At 38.1% G+C, this 25,801-nt stretch overlaps 1 protein-coding gene and 2 gene segments (V, D, J or C); all 3 read left to right on the top strand.

Moving 5' to 3' along the window:
- Positions 1-696: 696 nt before the first annotated feature.
- Positions 697-3,807, top strand: LOC147230083 (Ig heavy chain V region MOPC 141-like). The segment is given in 4 exon segments: positions 697-745; positions 2,327-2,625; positions 3,380-3,410; positions 3,500-3,807. Coding segments are annotated over 4 exon segments (687 nt in total).
- Positions 3,808-5,233: 1,426 nt separating this feature from the next.
- On the top strand, positions 5,234-5,709 carry LOC147230082 (Ig heavy chain V region 3-like). The segment is given in 2 exon segments: positions 5,234-5,285; positions 5,375-5,709. Coding segments are annotated over 2 exon segments (378 nt in total).
- Positions 5,710-7,781: 2,072 nt separating this feature from the next.
- LOC147230081 (uncharacterized) overlaps positions 7,782-25,801 on the top strand; it is a 44,138-nt gene continuing 26,118 nt past the window's right edge. The window contains exons 1-2 of the mRNA XM_086154387.1: positions 7,782-7,830; positions 7,920-8,223. Coding sequence (XP_086010513.1) covers positions 7,782-7,830; positions 7,920-8,223 — 353 coding nt within the window. The remainder of the gene's footprint in view (positions 7,831-7,919; positions 8,224-25,801) is intronic.

Below are 25,801 nucleotides of genomic sequence, written 5' to 3'. Positions count from 1 at the left end.
CACATGATTGCAATGCAAACATGTGAATGATAGAAGTAAATTTCACTTTTGTCGAAGGAAATATGAGGTGTTTCATGAAATGTTTTGTAAAGGGATTGTTCATGAAATTCCAAGATTTTCCGAATGTTCTTGTACTTCTTTACACCAAAACAGAGGAAGGACATGATATTTTGGTTATTTATTGCTGAGTATGCCATTATTTTAACGGTCCAGCCCACTTGACATCTACCTTGGCCGTATGTGAGAAATGAGTTTGACACCCCTGGTTTAAATCAATGGCAGAAAAAAAATCATTTGTTTCTTCAAGGGAACCAGGGGTTGAAAGTGAAACTCATTTATATGTCTATTCATTTGGTTTTGTGTAGTTAATGTTAGCTTTGTAAATGTCTACATGGTACCCAATTGTAATTACTTTTTCTACCTATTTAAATTCTTTAGAAACAAGCTGGCATTTAAACTAAATATTGGTGTGTGGTTTCTCTTTATCTTTAACACATTAACTGCTCTTCCTCCAAATCCAGTCCTGGTCCAAACCCTATTATATTTGTAGTAAGTGCTCTTTTTGACTCCTTTGTTTATAGTCAGCATGTTTTGTTTGTATGCAAAGTGTCCCTCCTTACTGGCCGATATAAACATGGGGCGTCTTGAAAAAGTCAGGAGAAGAGAAGTTCCCCTCAGGTCCTCTTCAGTAGCACCATGTTGTCTGTATCTCTGCTGCTGCTGCTGCTGCTGACTGCTGGATCCTGTGAGTATCACTGAGGCAGAGACACTGACAGTACCATCACGGCACACTGACTCTTATTCCTTCTACATTCAACATGGTTTCCTCCACAGGTGTCAAGGGTGAACAGTTGACACAGCCAGCCTCTGTGACTGTGCAGCCTGGTCGACCTCTGACCATCACCTGTCAGGTCTCCTATTCGATCAGCGACGGCTGGACAGCTTGGATCAGACAACCTGCAGGGAAAGGACTGGAGTGGATTGTCATTGGTCGTCGTGGAAAAACAACACACTGGAAAGATTCATTGAAGAACCAGTTCAATATTGAAGTCGATTCTTCCAGAAACATTGTGACTTTAAAAGGACAGAACATGCAGCCTGCAGACAGTGCAGTGTATTACTGTGCCAGAGACCCACAATAACACAAACCACCTGCAGAGCTGAACAAAAACCCCTCTTGTAACATCTTAATCCACCAGAGGAGGAGCTCTCAGACCATTTCAGAACACTTTCATATGATATCAAAAATCTCTTTTTGAACACAGTCCACAGTGACAGACAGCGGCGTTGGCTTTAGGGTTGGACCTTCTAAATTCTCAATTGTTTTAAAGGCTGGAGGGATTTTATTCTTTCTTGGCAAATTCAAGTTCTTTCAGTTAAACACAGTTAAATACAAATACATACATTTCCAATCTCCTTTAGTTAATTTTCTTTTGTGCTGATACAAACATGAGCTATAAAAATCTATTTTTCATCAATCCTGAAATAATTGTTTGCCTTTGGTTCTTACTGTTATTTTCAACATTTTGTGGAAATAGAAAAGTACGCTCCTCTCCAAGTTATTCTAAGTGACTCTACAAGTAAAAAAAAAAAAATGTTTTTTTTTTTTGTCAGAATGTTAAATCTTGATAAAACTACTTTTTACCCAGATTCCAAATTCTGACAAAAATGAATTCAAAGAAGTGTTGAAATTTTTTCATTCTGTCAGAGAAATAAAATATATCTCATCAAATCTACATTCAACATTTAAAATTGAATGAATTCCAATTATTTAAAGCTCTACGATTTGCACAACTTGCAGAATTTTGAAACTAGAAACGAGAATGATGTTTTCACGTGTGTTGTTTTTATATTTTCGGTTCCTTAACATCTGTTGAGCCTTTCCGCTCTGGTGCAACATTTGTTTTAATTTGCATCGAATAACTGAGAAACCAAATGTTAATTCCTAAAAATCTTCAAAAGCTTATGATCTGAACTAAATGTCAGGCTTAAATAAGAAAGAAGAGTTTGTTTCCATGTGAGATTTCAGCTTTGTTTTCCTTCTGTCTCCGTTATATAACCGTCCAGAAACAAAGTCTCGGGTGAATAAGCAAAGGAAAATCAAACAAATCGATTATTCATGTTGAAAATGCAAATGAATGTCAGTCATAAGGAGGTGGAGTTTGCGTGTCGGCGAGAAGACGGGAGAGTCGCATCGGTCCACCATGTTCTCTGTCGTGCCGATGCTGCCGCTGACCGCCGGATCCTGTGAGGAACTTTCCCTCCGATCGACCGCTCGGAAACACCGTCGTCAGACGGCCGTAATAATGTTGTGGTGTTTCCACAGGTGTGAACGGTCTGGATCTCATTCAGTCAGACTCAGTCGTCGTGCAGCCCGGACAGTCTGTCGCCATCACCTGTCAGCTCTCTGGTTATTCCGTCACCGACGACAACTATGCGACCGGTTGGGTCAGACAGGGTGAAGGAAAACCCATGGACTGGATTTCTCATATGTGGGGGGGAGGAAATTTTTACCAAAATGATGTTTTGAAGAACAAGTTCAGCTACAGTCGAGACACTTCTGCCGGAACGGTGACACTTAAAGGACAAAACCTGCAGCCTGGAGACACAGCAGTGTATTACTGCGTACGACGTCCCACGACAACACACACCACAGGAAGCCCTGCACATATACTGAGGCAGCTGCACACATACAGGATGTGTGTGTGGAATATAGTTATTCATGCACTTACTACTTTTTAATGAGCACCAGGAAGCACTTTCAAATGTTTATTTAGGAGTGGATGAGCATGTCAACAGTGGCAACAGACAAATCCAGATACAAATATTCCTTCATAAACGCATTTCGTCTCCGTCCATCTATACGTGAGTTTCCCAGATCCATTTCATGAACCCATCGGAGGCGATCGATGCAAACTTTTCCTTCTTGAAAAGCACATCAGCCCATCTAATGTGTCAGAAAAACACTTTGATATTCACTTTAGAAAAGTCCTTTATCTTCTGTTAAATTCTTGTGGAGGGAACATTGGATTCTATCAAAGTTTGAAACAAAAAAAACAGGCTGGTGTGTGAAGTGAGATTTGTACAAAGGGATCTTGCGTCCGCTCGTGCACGGATCTTAAAACAAGTAGGATCGATCACGATTGTATGAATGAAATCATCAAATTATGAGATCCGAGTGTGTCGACGTGAAGACAAAACTACCGGCGTCAATTTTCAAATCATTGTTCGGCCTGTGTTAAAGGTCAGTGTTTTGCTATGCAAATCAAACTTACCGCCATTCAGCAATAAAACGTTGCCTTCCTGTTGTCGGCTGCAGGAGAAGGAGAGAAGTTCCCCTCAGGTCCTCTTCAGTCGCACCATGTTGTCTGTATCTCTGCTGCTGCTGCTGCTGCTGACTGCTGGATCCTGTGAGTATCACTGAGGCAGAGACACTGACAGTACCATCACGGCACACTGACTCTTATTCCTTCTACATTCAACATGGTTTCCTCCACAGGTGTCAAGGGTTACCAGTTGACACAGCCAGCCTCTGTGACTGTGCAGCCTGGTCGACCTCTGACCATCACCTGTCAGGTCTCCTATTCTGTTAGCGGCCGCTACACAGCTTGGATCAGACAACCTGCAGGGAAAGGACTGGAGTGGATTGTCAGTGGTGGTCAAGGGTACACCACATACTGGAAAGATTCATTGAAGAACCAGTTCAATATTGAAGTCGATTCTTCCAGAAACATTGAGACTTTAAAAGGACAGAACCTGCAGCCTGCAGACAGTGCAGTGTATTACTGTGCTAAACACCCACAATAACACAAACCACCTGCAGAGCTGAACAAAAACCCCTCTTGTAACATCTTAATCCACCAGAGGAGGAGCTCTCAGACCATTTCAGAACACTTTCATATGATATCAAAAATCTCTTTTTGAACACAGTCCACACTGACTAATAGCAGAGATGGATTTGTCCAACTTTACTCTGTACTTGCTAAAAAAAAAAGGTTCATAAATCATTGGAGAGACTTCTTAAATGGTTTCAAATTTTGATTTACATAACATATTCGCTTATTTATCCTCCAGTAGAGAAATTCACATCTAATACCCAGACGGGTATTTTGCCCCCAGATGACCAAAGTAACAATATCACAACAATAGCACTTTCAACTTGCAAAATACATATTTTATCGCCTGTTTATATATTGTATAGTTATTTTATTGCCTATCTGTATATTTTATGTGTATTGTCTATTTTATACAGTTTTATATTTGTATTGTCCAGGACTACAGATGGAAATTAGCTATGAGCTATGATCTGGTACAAACATCTGTGCCTCTGTGCTTAATTGTACACTGTCCTGATAAACTTCTAAACAAACAAACAAACAATAGTGACATCTGACAACACAGAAAGGTTGAAACTGGATTAAAACCTGCATGATAATCATTTTCTAAAGATACAGGATATTATTGTCTGAAAAATATGAATTTATAGACATGAAATTATTTCTCTGAAACTTAACTCATACCGAGATTTAAAATTCTGAAACATTAATTACATTACTGAATGTAATTAATGCCGCTCATGTAATATTTATTATGTAAATGCAGAGCGATTTGATACTGACAGTTTGCACAATTTTGTAAAGTAATTTATTTTTATATGTCTGTATCTATCTCTCTATCTCTCTATCTATCCATCTATCCATCCATATTTGTATACAGGACTGTCTCAGAAAGGTCTTTATCTTCTGTAATAAAATTACAAAAACAAAAATTACTTTTTCATGATATTCTAATATTTTGAGATAGAATTTTTGAGTTTTCTTAAGATGTAAGACATAATCAGCAATATTAAAATAATAAAAGTCTTGCAATGTTTCAGTGGATTTGCAATGAGCCCAGAATGTATGACATTTTTGTTTTTGTAAATGCGTTACAGAAGATAAAGAACTGTATCACAATATTCTAATTTTCAGACACAGTCCTGTATGTAGAATGTATATATATATATACTCTTTTCTGTCTCATTTTTTTCCACTTTACTCTTCATGCTTGCAACTTTGCTTCTGCTACCACAATTGCCCCTCGGGGACAAAAAGTGTCTCTGACTCCAAGCGTTTTGCAGAGTCTTCTCAAACTTTAGGTGATGCAAATGGAGAAGAAGCCGCGCCCCTCTACTTGAACACTACATAAGCTTCATTCTGTCTACAACACACACATCATCTCTCCAGCAGCAGAGGCAGCGGCCATGACGGTTGTTGCAAGTATCCTCCTCTTGGGTCTCGTTTCAGGTGAGCGAAGGTGACGTCAGCTGGAGGTGACGAAGGGAGTTCTGGACGTGTCTTGTTATCTAAAGTGTGTGTGTGTGTGTGTGTTTCAGCTGTCCGGGGACAAACCCTCACCTCTTCGGATCCAGTGGTCAGCAGACCCGGAGAGTCGGTCACTCTGTCATGCAAAGTCAGCGGTCTTCCACTTGCTTGGCTGCACTGGATTCGTCAGAAAGCAGGGAAAGGCCCGGAATGGATCGGTCGCATCGACGCCGGAAGCGGCACCGTATTTGCCCGAACTCTCCAAGGGCAGTTTTCCATCAGCAAAGACACTTCCAGGAACGTAGTGTATCTGGAGAAGAAGCGTCTGATAGCAGAAGATTCAGCTGTCTACTACTGTGCAAGAGACACACAGACACATGAGGCCACAAGGTTGAACAAGAAGTGAAAAACACTCCGGTCTGTTTGAGAGTCAGTGAAGCACGTCAGGGATGTGTCAAGTACTTTGTCACACTGGAGAATTCCTAAAGTTTCCTTCTACTGTTGATGAACACTGTCAAATCCACAAAGAATATCTGAGCAAACGTTCTTCTTCTTTCGGCTTTTCCCTTCAGGAGTCAGCTTTCTCCATCTAACCCTATTCTCTGTATCCTCCTCTCTCACACCAACTACCTTCATATCTTCTCTCACTACGTCCATAAATCTTCTCTTTGGTCTTCCTCCAGACCTCTTGCCTGGCAGCTCCAATTCCAGCATCCGTCTACCAATATATTCTCTATCCCTCCTCTGTCCATGACCCAACCATCTCAGTCTGGCTTCTCTGACCTTCTCTCCAAAACATCTGACATGTGCTGTTCCTCTGATACTCATGTCTGATCCTCTCCATCCTGGTCACTCCCAAAGAGAACCTCAACATCCTCATCTCTGCAACCTCTAGTTCTACCTGCTGTCTTTTGGTCATTGTAACAGTTTCTAGTCCAAACATCATCGCTGGTCTCACCACTGTCTTGTACACCTTTCCTTTTATTCTGGCTGAAAGTCTTCTATCTCTTCGTACCCCTGACACTTTTCTCCACCCATTCCAACCTGCTTGGACCCGTCTCTTCACCTCTTTTCCACACTCTCTGTTGCTCTGGACTGTTGACCCTAAGTACCTGAAATCCTCCAGCTTCTTGATCTCCACTCCCTGTAGCCTCACCGCTCCACCCGAGTTCCTCTCACTCACACACATATATTCTGTTTGGCTGTGACTAACTTTCATTCCTCTCCTTTCCAGAGCATACCTCCACCTCTCTAGATTTTCCTCTACCTGTTTTCTGCTCTCACTACAGATCACAATGTCATCCCCAAACATCATGGTCCATGGGGATTCCTGTCTAACCTCATCTGTCAGCCTGTCCATCACCATTGCGAACAAGAAGGGGCTCAAAGCTGATCCCTGATGGAGTCCCACTTCCACCTTGAACTTCTCATTTCCCCTACAGCACACCGTACCAGTGTCTCACAGTGAGCATACATGTCCTGCACCAGTCTAACATACTTCTCTGCCACTCCAGACTTCCTCATACAATACCAGAGCTCCTCTCTTGGCACCCTGTCATATGCTTTTTCTAGGTCTTCAAAAACACAATGCAACTCCCTCTGACCTTCCCTGTACTTTTCTATTAGCATTCTCAACGCAAATACTGCATCTGTAGTACTCTTCCTAGGCATGAAGCCATACTGCTGTTCACAAATGCTGACTTCTGCTCTCAGTCTAGTTTCCACTACTCTTTCCCATAAACTTCATTGTAGGGCTCATCAACTTTATCCCTTTATCTTCCATTTGATATCATTGGACCTAAAGTGTCTGTAAAAGACAAAATGTGAAGATTTCAGGTTGAAAAGATAAAAACGCTGCATTCGTCCAAATGCAATTTATATGATACTTCATTCAGAAGGATCCGTGTTCCCTCTTGTGTGCGACGCAGAAGAACGAGCACCAGCAAGAACATGAATTCAGCTTCTTAATCAGCGGTTGCGGCTGTTGAACCTGCTGAAGAATAAGCCAAAAAAAAAACAAACAAACAACCCACAACATCTGATGGATATTTTCTGTGAAAACAATGTGACCTTTGAGGACCAACATGTGTAATGACAGGATGACAATAATATATACTATTTATTGATCTTATTGATAAGTGAGTGAAAGGCTGCCATGAGGAAAGTGTTATTCAGAATTTGATCCTTAAATCCAGCGTTTGACTGGTCTTTCCATGAGTTATTGTTGAAGAAGATGATCTCTCATGGATCTGAAGTGTCCACTGCAGCATGGATCTTCATGAAAGCAGTGAAGATAATGATCTAATGCATGCAATCATCCAATTATTATATACATGTGCGAGTTTTGGCTCCTTTGTTTATAGTCAGCATGTTTTGTTTGTATGCAAAGTGTCCCTCCTTACTGGCCGATATAAACATGGGGCGTCTTGAAAAAGTCAGGAGAAGAGAAGTTCCCCTCAGGTCCTCTTCAGTAGCACCATGTTGTCTGTATCTCTGCTGCTGCTGCTGCTGCTGACTGCTGGATCCTGTGAGTATCACTGAGGCAGAGACACTGACAGTACCATCACGGCACACTGACTCTTATTCCTTCTACATTCAACATGGTTTCCTCCACAGGTGTCAAGGGTGAACAGTTGACACAGCCAGCCTCTGTGACTGTGCAGTCTGGTCGACCTCTGACCATCACCTGTCAGGTCTCCTATTCTGTTAGCAGCTACTGGACAGCTTGGATCAGACAACCTGCAGGGAAAGGACTGGAGTGGATTGTCAGTGGTCGTCATGGACAAACAACATACTGGAAAGATTCACTGAAGAACCAGTTCAATATTGAAATAGATTCTTCCAGAGACATTGTGACTTTAAAAGGACAGAACATGCAGCCTGCAGACAGTGCAGTGTATTACTGTGCCAGACACCCACAATAACACAAACCACCTGCAGAGCTGAACAAAAACCCCTCTTGTAACATCTTAATCCACCAGAGGAGGAGCTCTCAGACCATTTCAGAACACTTTCATATTATATCAAAAATCTCTTTTTGAACACAGGCCACAGTGACAGACAGCGGCGTTGGCTTTAGGGTTGGACCTTCTAAATTCTCAATTGTTTTAAAGGCTGGAGGGATTTTATTCTTTCTTGGCAAATTCAAGTTCTTTCAGTTAAACACAGTTAAATACAAATACATACATTTCCAATCTCCTTTAGTTAATTTTCTTTTGTGCTGATACAAACATGAGCTATAAAAATCTATTTTTCATCAATCCTGAAATAATTGTTTGCCTTTGGTTCTTACTGTTATTTTCAACATTTTGTGGAAATAGAAAAGTACGCTCCTCTCCAAGTTATTCTAAGTGACTCTACAAGAAAAAAAAAAAAAAAAAAAATTTTTTTTTTTTTTTTGTCATAATGTTAAATCTTGATAAAACTACTTTTTACCCAGATTCCAAATTCTGACAAAAATGAATTCAAAGAAGTGTTGAAATTTTTTCATTCTGTCAGAGAAATAAAATATATCTCATCAAATCTACATTCAACATTTAAAATTGAATGAATTCCAATTATTTAAAGCTCTACGATTTGCACAACTTGCAGAATTTTGAAACTAGAAACGAGAATGATGTTTTCACGCATGTCGTTTTTATATTTTTGGTTCCTTAACATCTGTTGAGCCTTTCCGCTCTGGTGCAACATTTGTTTTAATTTGCATCGAATAACTGAGAAACCAAATGTTAATTCCTAAAAATCTTCAAAAGCTTATGATCTGAACTAAATGTCAGGCTTAAATAAGAAAGAAGAGTTTGTTTCCATGTGAGATTTCAGCTTTGTTTTCCTTCTGTCTCCGTTATATAACCGTCCAGAAACAAAGTCTCGGGTGAATAAGCAAAGGAAAATCAAACAAATCGATTATTCATGTTGAAAATGCAAATGAATGTCAGTCATAAGGAGGTGGAGTTTGCGTGTCGGCGAGAAGACGGGAGAGTCGCATCGGTCCACCATGTTCTCTGTCGTGCCGATGTTGCCGCTGACCGCCGGATCCTGTGAGGAACTTTCCCTCCGATCGACCGCTCGGAAACACCGTCGTCAGACGGCTGTAATAATGTTGTGGTGTTTCCACAGGTGTGAACGGTCTGGATCTCATTCAGTCAGACTCAGTCGTCGTGCAGCCCGGACAGTCTGTCGCCATCACCTGTCAGCTCTCTGGTTATTCCGTCACCGACAACAACTATGCGACCGGTTGGGTCAGACAGGGTGAAGGAAAACCCATGGACTGGATTTCTCATATGTGGGGGGGAGGGGATTTTTACCAAAATGATGTTTTGAAGAACAAGTTCAGCTACAGTCGAGACACTTCTGCCGGAACGGTGACACTTAAAGGACAGAACCTGCAGCCTGCAGACAGTGCAGTGTATTACTGCGTACGACGTCCCACAATAACACAAACCACGTGCACAGCTGAACAAAAACCCCTCTTGTAACATCTTAATCCACCAGAGGAGGAGCTCTCAGACCACGGCTGAGTCCAACTTCACTTTTTGGGGAAGGATAAAAAACTTTATTGATCCCCATAGGGGATATCCCTTTGTCACCACAGCAGCGTAACAGTCATAATGTCAACAAAAAGGAGAAAAATAGGAATATAGATAGAAAGACTGAAGACAGCAAGACATCGACGAGTAAATAGACATCAGACAACAACAGCGACAACATCAAGGATAACAATGGGCAACATCAAGGAAAAAAGAGGCTGAAAAATACACAACCAGAACTAAACAATATAATTAGAGTGACAAAAATAAATAGCAATGAATAAAATAAAGAAATAAAAATAAGCAGGATGTGTGCGGGCCGGACCATAGACTGGTAGAAGTGTTGAGGAGCTACAGATGTCAAACGACCTCAGTCTCCCAAGGAAGAACATCCTGGTCTGACCCTTCCTGTCAGTGACGTGCGGTGAGGTTCAGTACATGCATACACACATACATACATACAAATATATACAAAAACAAATAAACATACATACATAAATATACATTTATATGTGTGTATATATGTGTAGTTATGTATATGTCATTGTATTTCTTTGTATACGTATGTATGCATATGTGCATCTATGTATGTATGTATGTATGTGTGTCGATGAGTATAAGTATGTTTGTATGTAAGTATGTGCATAAGTATGTATGTATGAATATATGTAGGTGCATATGTACATATATGAATGTGTACATGTATGTATATATATATGCATTTATGTATGTATGTGTGTATGTCTTAGTATATGTAAGTACATATGCGTGTATCTGTGTTTGTATGTGTGTGTGTATGTATATGTATAAGTACGTTTGTGTGTATGAATGTAAGTACATGCATAAGTATGTATATGTGTTTTCATGTATGTATATATATATGCATTTATGTATGTATGTGTGTATGTCTTAGTATATGTAAGTACATATGCGTGTATCTGTGTTTGTATGTGTGTGTGTATGTATATGTATAAGTACGTTTGTGTGTATGAATGTAAGTACATGCATAAGTATGTATATGTGTTTTCATGAGTGTATATATGTATGCATGTATGTATGTAGAAATGTTTGTAAATATGTTTGAATGTGTGTAGAAATGTAAATATAAGCATAAGTAGTTTCATAATTACCTATATGTATGGATACAGGTATATAGAGGTATATGTGTATGGATATGTATAAGTGTATGCGTGTATGTATGTATGTGTGTTTGTGTGTCTGTGTGTGTGTATAAGTACATTTGTATGTATGTATGTATTGAAATGCCTATGTATGTTTGTATGTATATAGAACTGTAGTTCAATATGTATGTATAAATGTAAGTAGATGTATAAATACTTATATATGTATGTATGAATGTATGTATTTATGTATGTAAGTATGTGCATAAGTATGTATGGGTGTAAGTATGTATGAATGTATGTCGGTGCATATGTACATATATGAATGTGTACATGTATGCGTATATATATATATATACAGATATATGTATTAATATATATATGCATGTTATTTATAAATGTTTGTAAATATTTTTGAATGTGTGTAGAAATGTAAATATGTGCACAAGTGGATTCATAATTATAATTTTGTATGTATAGGGTATGTACATGTATATATATGTATTAAGGTATGTATTTATGTGTCTAAGTAAGTTTGTAAGTATGTATGCATGTATGTATGTAAGTACAAAGGTATACGTTTATGTATGTAGAAATATATGTAAATATGTTCTTATGTGGAAATGTAAGTATAATGTATGTATATTTATGTATTTGTGTATTTATGTATGTGTGTATGTATACATGTATATATGCATGTATGCTTGTATGTATGTTTGTGTATGTATGTGTATAAGTACGTTTCTATGTATGTATGTATGTATTTTCGTACATTTGTATGTTTGTATGTATATAGAAGTGTAGTTAAATCTGTGTGTATGTATGTATGAAATGGCTGGTGAGGCGCTGACGTCATCAGTCAGATTTACAAACATATGAACCCGACAGAGTAGCTTATTCACCATTTTATTGGCAGCAGATAACGTGTTTTGTTTAAAATATCATATCAACATTCTTTACATATACAAACTGTCGCATAGGAAAAAAGCACATAAAAAAAAAACGTAATAACTCTTACCTTTACTTATAAATGAAGTCCATGCGCCGCTGAGCAGCGCTAAGCGGTTTTCCTTTAGCTTAGCATCGTGGATGCTGATGTTGAGTCTTTGCTGTTCATTCAAAGCCAAATCTATCCTGGACATCCCCAATATTTTTAGGGCGATTTGACTTTGAATGCGAGCGGCCGACCGCTCATGTTTGATGGTCAGAAGTTGAGAAAAGAATTCAGGAAAAGCAGAAAAGGCGCTTTCTTACTGGACATCCACACAGCAGCCTTTTTAAACACTATTTATTGATCTTATTGATAAGTGAGTGAAAGGAAACCATGAGGAAAGTGTTGATTCAGAATTTGATCCTTAAATCCAGTGTTTGACTGGTCTTTCCATGAGTTATTGTTGAAGAAGATGATCTCTCATGGATCTGAAGTGTCCACTGCAGCATGGATCTTCATGAAAGCAGTGAAGATTATGATTCAATGCATGAAATCATCCAATTATTATATACATGTGCGAGTTTTGGCTCCTTTGTTTATAGTCAGCATGTTTTGTTTGTATGCAAAGTGTCCCTCCTTACTGGCCGATATAAACATGGGGCGTCTTGAAAAAGTCAGGAGAAGAGAAGTTCCCCTCAGGTCCTCTTCAGTAGCACCATGTTGTCTGTATCTCTGCTGCTGCTGCTGCTGCTGACTGCTGGATCCTGTGAGTATCACTGAGGCAGAGACACTGACAGTACCATCACGGCACACTGACTCTTATTCCTTCTACATTCAACATGGTTTCCTCCACAGGTGTCAAGGGTGAACAGTTGACACAGCCAGCCTCTGTGACTGTGCAGTCTGGTCGACCTCTGACCATCACCTGTCAGGTCTCCTATTCTGTTAGCGAGGACTACACAGCTTGGATCAGACAACCTGCAGGGAAAGGACTGGAGTGGATTGTCAGTGGTGCTCGTAGGTCCACAACATACTGGAAAGATTCACTGAAGAACCAGTTCAATATTGAAGTCGATTCTTCCAGTAACATTGTGACTTTAAAAGGACAGAACATGCAGCCTGCAGACAGTGCAGTGTATTACTGTGCCAGTGACCCACAATAACACAAACCACCTGCAGAGCTGAACAAAAACCCCTCTTGTAACATCTTAATCCACCAGAGGAGGAGCTCTCAGACCATTTCAGAACACTTTCATTTGATAAGAAAAAATCTCTTTTTGAACACAGGCCACAGTGACAGACAGCAGCGTTGGCTTTAGGGTTGGACCTTCTAAATTCTCAATTGTTTTAAAGGCTGGAGGGATTTTATTCTTTCTTGGCAAATTCAAGTTCTTTCCCAGTTAAACACAGTTAAATACAAATAAATACATTTCCAATCTCCTTTAGTTAATTTTCTTTTGTGCTGATACAAACATGAGCTATAAAAATCTATTTTTCATCAAACCTGAAATAACTGTTTGTCTTTGGTTCTTACTGTTATTTTCAACATTTTGTGGAAATAGAAAAGTACGCTCCTCTCCAAGTTATTCTAAGTGACTCAACTGGTAAAAAAAAAAAAACTGTTTTTTTTTTTTTGTCAGAATGTTAAATCTTGATAAAACTACTTTTTACCCAGATTCCACATTCTGACAAAAATGAATTCAAAGAAGTGTTGACATTTTTTCATTCTGATTTGTGATTGGGTATTTTTCTCGATCAGGTCACCTGCTCTATTTCACACAGCTTCTTTCCTTCTTCCCATTATTTCAATGGGAAATAAATGAACATTGTGGTGTGCAAACAGAAAAGTGAGCTCCTCTTGTAGTGAACTTACAAGTCACTAGTAAGTAGCTTCATGGTAACAGTGCCAAGGCTTTTCCTGCGATCTCACCTGTCATGATTACTGATATAGACTTGATGCAAGCAGAGAAATGAATGGTTCATTGTGGGTGTTTATCTGGGAGAGACTCCCTCCAAGCATGTGAGAGGCAAAGTGGGAAAAGACAAAAAGATGAATTTGTTCGACGTGTCAGACGTTGACTAAAAAAAGAGTTGCGTTTGAATCCAGAGGAGGAGCTTTCAGACCATTTCAGAACTGTGACTTATTATAAGAAAAATCTCTTTTTGAATGCAGTCCACAGTGATAAATATTGATTTCTTAGAGTTTGGACTTTCTAATGTCCAGATGATGTGACTGCGCTGATGCTTGAGCTGCCCCAGATCAGGTTAGACACCAAGTTAGGCTATGCAGTGTGTGTGTGTGTACGTTTGTGTACGACTTTGTCAACAAAACAAAAAAAAAAACTCACTAACCCAAGCTTACTGTTCTGTATATTTCCTGTGTATCTTGTATCTGCAAGTGTTATTTGCAGTCCTTATGTTTTCTATTGTAAGTCGCTTTGGATAAAAGCGTCTGCCAAATGTAATGTAATGATGTTGGTGGTTTGATCTTTCCATAAACAATTTGCAAAGTCCAGATGCATCTTAGTCTCTAAACTACAGGTAAGAAATCTTTGAAATTTGGATAGACTCCTATCAAACCAATATATCAACAATTTAGTGTTTTATAAAGTTCTCAAACATTTTTACACATTTGATTGGATTGTTTTCTTGATCAGGACACCTTCTCCATCTTCACACAGCATCTTTGATTCTTCCTTATACTTTTTATCGACCATTTTAGGATTTTTTTTTTTTTTTACAATTTTCCCACTAATACCCATCTTTCACTGGATATTTTTTTTTCTTTTCTTCAAAGTTTTTAATTCAAAATCAATACCAAAGCTTGCTGACGTGTAATTCTCTATCATATTTCAGCCACACACTCAAACTATCTGTGCATTAGTTCATCTGCTCTTTTGCTGATAGAGACAACGTGTGTGTGCGTGTGAGTGTGAGTGTGTGTGTGTGTGCAGCTCCTTCCACCTCAGTCTTTCACCAGTGAGTGTGATGGAGCAGGAGAATGATTTCAGCTGGGGTGCAATGCACACCTGCGGATCATGAGGCCTTGTCAGGCTGAGCTTAAGGAGGAGCTCGCTGCCGCCCCTTCAGGGATAGATGCTTGTCTTGAGTGGGTACTGCCACACAGACCCCTCTCTTGGAGTCCACCTTGCCCTTCCTGGTGGATCTTCATCCCCAAAGTAAGAGCCGTTTTTGTTCCCGAGTCCTGAATTTGCCTCTTTTCCCCCCAACCTGGCTCCTCCTTTGTCGGCGTATGCTAGCCGGTTTCATCCATTCATCCCCCTTGCAAAATAAACCCCCTTAAAGCACTTTACTTCCTGAGTGTCTTTGTGTTTAGTTCAGCCATCACTTCTTGAGTCCATGACACTTTCTGTTTATGACTAATTTCAGTAAATGTTCTCCTTTCTGACTTCTGGTTGCAGCACTAACAAGGTGCAGATAGCCATAAGTTCATGAATACTTGAATGAATTGAGTAAACTTTTTTTGAAAACAAATACTAGTGATGCATGTCTAAATGAGAAATAGGATTAAAAAGGATTTCATGTTGTTGGTGAAATGAAAGTAGTGTGAACTAGACTGCAAAAAGAAGTCCGCATTTATGAACAGCAGCATGGCTTCATGCCAAGAAAGAGTCCGACTGATGCAGTATTTTCTTTAAGAATGCTAATAGAAAATTACAGAAAAGGCCAGAGGAAGCTGCATAGTGTTTTTGTAGACCTAGAAAAAGCATAGGACAGGGTGCCAAGAGAGGAACTCTGGAATTGTATGAGGAAATCTGGAGTGGCAGAAAAGTATGTTAGACTGGTGCAGGACATGTATGCTAACTGTGAGACATTGGTACGGTGTACTGTAGGGGAAATGAGAAGTTCAAGGTGGAGGTGAGACTCCATCAGGGATCAGCTCTGAGCCCCTTCTGGTTTGCAGTGTTGATGCACGGTCTGACAGATGAGGTTGGAAAAGAATCTCCATGGACCATGAGGTTTGACATTGTGATCTGTTGTGAGAGCAGGGAACAGATTCAGGTCAAGATCAAGAAGCTGGAGGATTTCAGGTACTTGTGGTCAACAGTCCAGAGCAATGGAGAGTGTGGAAAAGAGGTGAAGAGACGGGTCCAAGCAGGTTGGAATGGGTGGAGAAAAGTGTCAGGGGTACGAAGAGATAGAAGACTATCGGCCAGAATAAAAGGAAAGGTGTACAAGACAGTGGTGAGACCAGCGATGATGTTTGGACTAGAAACTGTTACAATGACCAAAAGACAGCAGGCAGAACTAGAGGTTGCAGAGATGAAGATGTTGAGGTTCTCTTTGGGAGTGACCAGGATGGAGAGGATCAGACATGACTATCAGAGGAACAACACATCACGTAAGATGTTTTGGAGAGAAGGTCAGAGAAGCCAGACTGAGATGGTTGGGTCATGGACAGAGGAGGGATAGTGAATATATTGGTAGACGGATGCTGGAATTGGAGCTGCCAGGCAAGAGGTCTGGAGGAAGACACAAAGAGAAGATTTATGGACGTAGTGAGAGAGGAGGATAGAGAGAATAGGGTTACATCAGGGTTGTCAAACATACGGCCCGCAGGCCGGAACCAGCCCGCAAAGGGGTTCGATCAGGCCCGCAGGATACCTTTGAAAGTGAAAAAATGCATAAGACAAGGATTTAATTTTTTTTATTAAATGCAATTCAAGAATGCTCCGCTAGGGGGCGCACTATTTTGGTCAGAGTAGACGGCAAACTGCGTCACTGAGACGGACCAATCAGCAGACGTTATCAATGCACCACCTGCTGCTTGTTATGACGTTTTTTCTACCCTGTTCTCCACCTCCCCGCTACGCCCTCATTAGCCAAAATGTCGTTATCAAAATAGAGAAAAGTAGTCAAAGAGTGTAGAATTTTCAAAGAAAAAAGGACTACGTCCCATTTATTTACGGAGACGCACGGGAAACCTTCGTGCTCGGCGTGTTTGAAACAAGTTCCGGTATTTAAGGAATATAATATTCGGCGCCACTACGAGAATCAGAGTGAAAAATATGACAGCTTGCAAAGAAACAGAAGAGATAAGATCAACCAATAACTGGCAGGTCTGAGGAAACAGCGTCCACTTTCACCCAAAGCAGAGAAATCAGAGAAGCAGCGGTAAAAGCCAGCTAGCTAATTGCTAGCGAATATGTGCAATTTAAAGTTAAGTCACCAGCTTCACTACAAACTAGTATGTTGGAATTCTACTGTTCATGCAACTCCATGCATTTTCAGTATGTATTGTATGTGTTTGCATGTTTCATGTATGGAGTTTACACATTTACAGGACAGGTAAATACTTTCTTCCTTACTCATTTAATAGCACTCTTTTTAGTTTGTAAGGTGAAGGCAGGGATTCAATTCAGATTTTATATGCACATGTGTAAATAGTTTAAAAAACCCTTTCTTTATAAGTCTCATTTAATCTTAAAGTGCATTACTATAGTTTTCAATACCAATTACTTGTTAAAGTTTTGTGCCTTTGTACGATCAGTGGGATCACATGATTGCAATGCAAACATGTGAATGATAGAAGTAAATTTCACTTTTGTCGAAGGAAATATGAGGTGTTTCATGAAATGTTTTGTAAAGGGATTGTTCATGAAATTCCAAGATTTTCCGAATGTTCTTGTACTTCTTTACACCAAAACAGAGGAAGGACATGATATTTTGGTTATTTATTGCTGAGTATGCCATCATTTTAACGGTCTGGCCCACTTGACATCTACCTTGGCCGTATGTGAGAAATGAGTTTGACACCCCTGGTTTAAATCAATGGAAGAAAAAAAATCATTTGTTTCTTTAAGGGAACCAGGGGTTGAAAGTGAGACTCATTTATATGTCTATTCATTTGGTTTTGTGTAGTTAATGTTAGCTTTGTAAATGTCTACATGGTACCCAATTGTAATTACTTTTTCCACCTATTTAAATTCTTTGGATAAACAATCTGGCATTCAAACTAACTATAGGTGTGTGGTTTCTCTTTATCTTGAACACATTAACTGCTCTTCCTCCAAATCCAGTCCTGGTCCAAACCCATATTATATTTGTAGTAAGTGCTCTTTTTGACTCCTTTGTTTATAGTCAGCATGTTTTGTTTGTATGCAAAGTGTCCCTCCTTACTGGCCGATATAAACATGGGGCGTCTTGAAAAAGTCAGGAGAAGAGAAGTTCCCCTCAGGTCCTCTTCAGTAGCACCATGTTGTCTGTATCTCTGCTGCTGCTGCTGCTGCTGACTGCTGGATCCTGTGAGTATCACTGAGGCAGAGACACTGACAGTACCATCACGGCACACTGACTCTTATTCCTTCTACATTCAACATGGTTTCCTCCACAGGTGTCAAGGGTGAACAGTTGACACAGCCAGCCTCTGTGACTGTGCAGTCTGGTCGACCTCTGACCATCACCTGTCAGCCCTCCTATTCTGTAAGCAGCCACCACACAGCTTGGATCAGACAACCTGCAGGGAAAGGACTGGAGTATATTGTCAGTGGTCGTATTGGGCACACCACATACTGGAGAGATTCTTTGAAGAACCAGTTCAATATTGAATTAGATTCTTCCAGAAACATTGTGACTTTAAAAGGACAGAATATGCAGCCTGCAGACAGTGCAGTGTATTACTGTGCTAAACACCCACAATAACACAAACCACCTGCAGAGCTGAACAAAAACCCCTCTTGTAACATCTTAATCCACCAGAGGAGGAGCTCTCAGACCAAACCTGAGTCCAATTTCACCCTTTACTTGAAGTAGAAACGTTCGAAAATCCTTTAACTTCCCAAACCGTCCCAAATTTTGATTCTCAGACGATAAGGTCCGATATTCCTCTCTTTGTCCAGCAGTTGTGAAATTCATATCACACACAGAGATCCTGTACAAACACTTATCCTTTGCTAACTGCTTTCTCTGTATTTACTCCTGCACTTCTTCATTCTACACACACACACACACACACACATATATATATATGTATATCCTGGAAAAGTTTATTTGAAACATTTTACCAATAGAGGTCAGTGAAACATAGCTTTTCTTCAAATCAAATATTAACATATATATGATATCACATCTTTGATCGCATGGTTTACACAGAATTCAGTATGTTCAATTCAATATGTTCAATTTTGATTTTTTTTTTTCAATTTTGTGCAAACACAGTGTGTTATACAATCAAAAGCAATGATCCAAAATGGAGAAAGTCCAAAGAATACGTGTCTGGCATTGATTTGAAAAAAATGATCTATTTAAAGCTGGATTATTTAGAAATGATTAAAAAATAGATATCAGTATTTTAAAGTAGAGAAACACTTTCATCATTCCTCACATCCTGAACGTTTATCGAACATGTATTTTATCCGTTTTTGCAATTTGCTATTTTTTGGGGGAGCATTTTCTGCAACTGAATTCCAAACAGATAGAACACGTAGGAATAGAATAGATATTTCCACTTTATATTACAAGTAAGTGTTACATTTGAATGAAAAAAACATTTAAGGATAAAGAAAAGCACTTTTAATTATTCCTTTAATAGAAATGGACTCCTTTAAAAATAAAACATTTTAAAAAGTCAGTCAAATCAGACAAATGTAATAGTCGCCTTGAAAATGGATGTTTCACATATAGAGAGACAGATTTTTCTTTTTCTATTAAAAATGATGACGATGGCATGAATTGACATTCATTATAGATAATTTAAAGTTCTATAATCCAAAATAAGAAACCCAGTAGGAACTGTTGCTGGTGTCAGAAGGGGAGTTTGGAAAAATGTCATTTATAAAACAAGGAAATTAAAAAAAACAAACAAACAAAAAAAAAAAAAAAACAGCTCAATAATTTCAAAGTTCAGAGAAATAGATTAACTATATAACACTCGTGTATATTCTTGTTTCTATGTATATTCTTGTATCTATCTATCTATCTATCTATCTATCTATCTATCTATCTATCTATCTATCTATCTATCTATCTATCTATCTATCTATCTATCTATCTATCTATCTATCTATCTATCTATCTATCTATCTATCTATCTATCTATGCAGATCCATCCATTTAAAGTGTACACAGGAGTTTGATGGCTCAAAAGCATGTAAGTGTAGCATTGAATCCCATTTATTCCCACATGCACTGCAGCATTTGTGCACGGATGTCACATAAGACATAACAACCAAATGACATCGAACATGAAGTTCATGCAGAAAATTCCTTTTTTTTTTGTATTTTATTGAATTTCAGGATTCAGTGTTTTAGGTCATATATCCATCTCCACTGTATGGCTGAAAGTCTTGACTCATCTCTCCAAATAATGGGAATCAGGTGTTCCAATCACGTCCACGTTCACAGGTGTGTGAAATCAAACATTTTTAAAAACGTTTGTGAAAGAACGGGTCGCTCTCAGTGAATTCCAGCGTGGAGCTGTGATGGGATGTGCAACAAATCCAGTCGCTCGAAAATATTCCACCGTGATATAAGAACAAGAGGTCGCCGAATTTCTGCTCATTGTAAGATGAAATAACATTCGCATCTTTTTAATTTTGTCATTGCTACTGTCACTTTTTTTTCGTTTATTTTTATCCTTGTATCTTTCCTCACTTTGTGGGGGATGGGAACAGCTTGTAGTCTGGATTTTTCTTTTTTTTTTTTTAAATTTTTTTGGTCAACATTTCTGACTTATGACATTAATGGCAGCTATGGAACAAAAAGCATGATTTTATTGGATAATGGGAAAAATCAGTTTTTGTGAGAAATAGTAAGGTGAAATGACATAAATCAAAACAATGACAAATAATCCCTGGATGTCATTTGGTTGTTCGTGTCAGAGTCAAGTATCATCTTGTTATAAAAAAAAAAAAAAATGATATATATATATTTTAATTTATATCAGAAAACAGGATGTGCATCACTGTATTTGAACATTAAGAGGAATTTGTCAAAAACAACACCGTTTTGAACGGAGAGGAAAAAGGATGAAATGTAGATACAATATTTATCAGTATGAATTCCTGAGCTGAAATTCCAAAGCTTAAACTTTATTAGAGCTCAAAGAAGCAACATGTGAAAATCTGACTTCATGTCTGCAATAATAGATATTAAAGGGTTGTGTTTTTTTTTTTCCTCCAAATTTAATTTTTTTTTGACATCTAATGTAAAAACATACTCCGCAATAATTTACCAAAGCTATTTTTTTCCCTTTTTTTTTGTCCTTTTTGGTATAAAATGAAAGGAGCGGATGTCTGTACCTGGAAACATTTTACCTTCATCCGTTCCAAATTTCACTTTTGTCATCTAGCGAAAATAAAACATATGTAAATAAGTTTTAAAGAGGAAGAAAAAACCGAAACGATTTGCAGAAGAATGACGAGCCACGATGGAGTTTTTGTAGGAGACTTTGTCACTGTGACTGGCTGGTGGGTGGCACAGTGATACAGAGCAACAGAAAAACCTCCTTCCTTTCGCCTTTACCAAATATTAAGGATTCAGCGATGGTTTAATCATTTAGATTTTTTTTTCTTTTTTTTTTTTTTCCAATCGTAATTACGTTATACTTTAGACATGTCACTTGTATTTTATTGATACCATAATGCAACAATTTGAACAGATACTGGGTGTTCAATCAGTCTGTGACTGTGTGTGTGTGTGTGCGCAAACACACATATTTGTGTGTCTCTCTCTCATAGATATATGTTATATAGATGTCTCTTTCTCTCTCTCTATATATGTTTGTGTGTGTGTGGTATTTCTTTCATTTTTTATATATATATACACACACACACGTGCGTGTGTGTATATACACACACGTGTATGTGAGATATAAGCATATGTATATTATGTAAGCACATACACATGTGTGTGTATATATACAGTATATATGTGTATATGCTTACACACTACATTTTTTAAATTCATCATTACATTATATACATGCATGTATAATATAAATTCACGTTTGTATTTATATAATATTACTTCAACTTTTTCTCATCCGAGCACCTAAATACAGTATTCTGTTAAATCAACCTGTTTATAGCAAAAGGGTTCCTGCAGATGTGGGACTGTTAAGAGTTATTTTACGTTGTTCAACATCACAACACATACAAAAAAAAATGTTACTAAATATATATTAAAAATTTGAAACACTTGTAGAAGTGCATTCTACTCAATTAATGCACAGCAGTAATATTTTAGCATTTATGGAGATTCTAATGAGTATATTTATTGGTAGTAATGTGTTTGGATAAATGCTGTCATTGTCAGGCATTTGTTTTTGTACTGAGCTGAATCACAGTGTATAACTGGGTACCACAGTGAGAACTCTCAATACAAAATCCTTCAGGACCACGTTTTTCAAATAGTGGTTCGGAATGATCTCATAATCATGTTCTCATCCTTTCCACAATTTATCTTCATACCCTAACAAAGATTCGGCTTATAATGAAAAATGCTAGCAACTGTATAAGTAAATTACATAAATGCAGGGAAAATATAAAACAAAATGAATGCTATCTATCTATCTGGAGCTAGGTAGATCTGGAGTTCTATGGATCTGAAGTGTCCACTGCAGCATGGATCTTCATGAAAGCAGTGAAGATAATGATTTAATGCATGAAATCATCTAATTATTATATACATGTGCGAGTTTTGGCTGCTTTGTTTGGATCCAGCATGTTTTGTTTGTATGCAAAGTGTCCCTCCTTACTGGCCGATATAAACATGGGGCGTCCTGAAAAAGTCAGGAGAAGAGAAGTTCCCCTCAGGTCCTCTTCAGTAGCACCATGTTGTCTGTATCTCTGCTGCTGCTGCTGCTGCTGCTGACTGCTGGATCCTGTGAGTATCACTGAGGCAGAGACACTGACAGTACCATCACGGCACACTGACTCTTATTCCTTCTACATTCAACATGGTTTCCTCCACAGGTGTCAAGGGTTACCAGTTGACACAGCCAGCCTCTGTGACTGTGCAGCCTGGTCGACCTCTGACCATCACCTGTCAGGTCACCTATCCTGTTAGCAGCTACTACACAGCTTGGATCAGACAACCTGCAGGGAAAGGACTGGAGTGGATTGTCAGTGGTCGTCGTGGACAAACAACATACTGGAAAGATTCATTGAAGAACCAGTTCAATATTGAAGTCGATTCTTCCAGAAACATTGTGACTTTAAAAGGACAGAACCTGCAGCCTGCAGACAGTGCAGTGTATTACTGTGCTAAAGACCCACAATAACACAAACCACCTGCAGAGCTGAACAAAAACCCCTCTTGTAATATCTTAATCCACCAGAGGAGGAGCTCTCAGACCACTGCTGAGTCTTACTTCACTCTTTTGGTGAAGGATAAGAAACTTTATCGATCCCCATAGGGGACATCCCTTTTTATCACAGCAGCGTAACAGTCATAATGTCAACAAAAAGGAGAAAAATAGGAATATAGATAGAAAGACTGAAGATAGCAAGACATGGCCGAGTAAATAGACATCAGACAACAACAGCGACAACATCAAGGATAACAATGGGCAACATCAAGGAAAAAAGAGGCTGAAAAATACACAACCAGAACTAAACAATATAATTAGAGTGACAAAAATAAATAGCAATGAATAAAATAAAGAAATGAAAATAAGCAGGATGTGTGCGGGCCGGACCATAGACTGGTAGAAGTGTTGAGGAGCTACAGATGTCAAACGACCTCAGTCTCCCAAGGAAGAACATCCTGGTCTGACCCTTCCTGTCAGTGACGTGCGGTGAGGTTCAGTACATGCATACACACATACATACATACAAACATAGACAAAAACAAATAAACATACATACATAAATATACATTTATATGTGTGTATATATGTGTAGTTATGTATATGTCATTGTATTTCTTTGTATACGTATGTATGCATATGTGCATCTATGTATGTATGTATGTATGTGTGTGGATGAGTATAAGTATGTTTGTATGTAAGTATGTGCATAAGTATGTATGTATGAATATATGTAGGTGCATTTGTACATATATGAATGTGTACATGTATGTATATATATATGCATTTATGTATGTATGTGTGTATGTCTTAGTATATGTAAGTACATATGTGTGTATCTGTGTTTTTATGTGTGTGTGTGTATGTATATGTATAAGTACGTTTGTGTGTATGAATGTAAGTACATGCATAAGTATGTATATGTGTTTTCACGAGTGTATATATGTATGCATGTATGTATGTAGAAATGTTTGTAAATATGTTTGAATGTGTGTAGAAATGTAAATATAAGCATAAGTAGTTTCATAATTACCTATATGTATGTATACAGGTATATCGAGGTATATGTGTATGTATATGTATAAGTGTATGCGTGTATGTATGTATGTATGTATGTATGTATGTGTGTTTGTGTGTCTGTGTGTGTGTATAAGTACATTTGTATGTATGTATGTATTGAAATGCCTATGTATGTTTGTATGTATATAGAACTGTAGTTCAATATGTATGTATAAATGTAAGTAGATGTATAAATACTTATATATTTATGTATGAATGTATGTATTTATGTATGTAAGTATGTGCATAAGTATGTATGGGTCGTAAGTATGTATGAATGTATGTAGGTGCATATGTACATATATGAATGTGTACATGTATGCGTATATATATATATATATATACATATATATATATGTATATATATATATATATGCATGTTATTTATAAATGTTTGTAAATATTTTTGAATGTGTAGAAATGTAAATATGTGCACAAGTGGATTCATAATTATAATTTTGTATGTATAGGGTATGTACATGTATATATATGTATTAAGGTATGTATTTATGTGTCTAAGTAAGTTTGTAAGTATGTATGCATGTATGTATGTAAGTAAAAAGGTATATGTTTATGTATGTAGAAATATATGTAAATATGTTCTTATGTGGAAATGTAAGTATGATGTATGTATATTTATGTATTTGTGTATTTATGTATGTGTGTATGTATACATGTATATATGCATGTATGCGTGTATGTATGTTTGTGTATGTATGTGTATAAGTACGTTTCTATGTTTGTATGTATGTATTTTCGTACATTTGTATGTTTGTATGTATATAGAAGTGTAGTTAAATCTGTGTGTATGTATGTATGAAATGGCTGGTGAGGCGCTGACGTCATCAGTCAGATTTACAAACATATGAACCCGACAGAGTAGCTTATTCACCATTTTATTGGCAGCAGATAACGTGTTTTGTTTAAAATATCATATCAACATTCTTTACATATACAAACTGTCGCATAGGAAAAAAGCACATAAAAAAAAACGTAATAACTCTTACCTTTACTTATAAATGAAGTCCATGCGCCGCTGAGCAGCGCTAAGCGGTTTTCCTTTAGCTTAGCATCGTGGATGCTGATGTTGAGTCTTTGCTGTTCATTCAAAGCCAAATCTATCCTGGACATCCCCAATGTTTTTAGGGCGATTTGACTTTGAATGCGAGCGGCCGACCGCTCATGTTTGATGGTCAGAAGTTGAGAAAAGAATTCAGGAAAAGCAGAAAAGGCGCTTTCTTACTGGACATCCACACAGCAGCCTTTTTAAACACTATTTATTGATCTTATTGATAAGTGAGTGAAAGGAAACCATGAGGAAAGTGTTGATTCAGAATTTGATCCTTAAATCCAGTGTTTGACTGGTCTTTCCATGAGTTATTGTTGAAGAAGATGATCTCTCATGGATCTGAAGTGTCCACTGCAGCATGGATCTTCATGAAAGCAGTGAAGATAAGGATTTAATGCATGAAATCATCCAATTATTATATACATGTGCGAGTTTTGGCTCCTTTGTTTGCATCCAGCATGTTTTGCTTGTATGCAAAGTGTCCCTCCTTACTGGCCGATATAAACATGGGGCGTCTTGAAAA

Source organism: Fistularia commersonii, chromosome 10 (assembly GCF_037954325.1).
Source record: "Fistularia commersonii isolate RoL2024-O1a breed Wild chromosome 10, RoL_Fcom_v1.0, whole genome shotgun sequence".
In the NCBI taxonomy this organism is placed as follows: Eukaryota; Metazoa; Chordata; class Actinopteri; order Syngnathiformes; family Fistulariidae; genus Fistularia; species Fistularia commersonii.
Note: the sequence above shows the minus strand (reverse complement) of the source record. Positions and strands in the feature narration are given on the sequence as shown.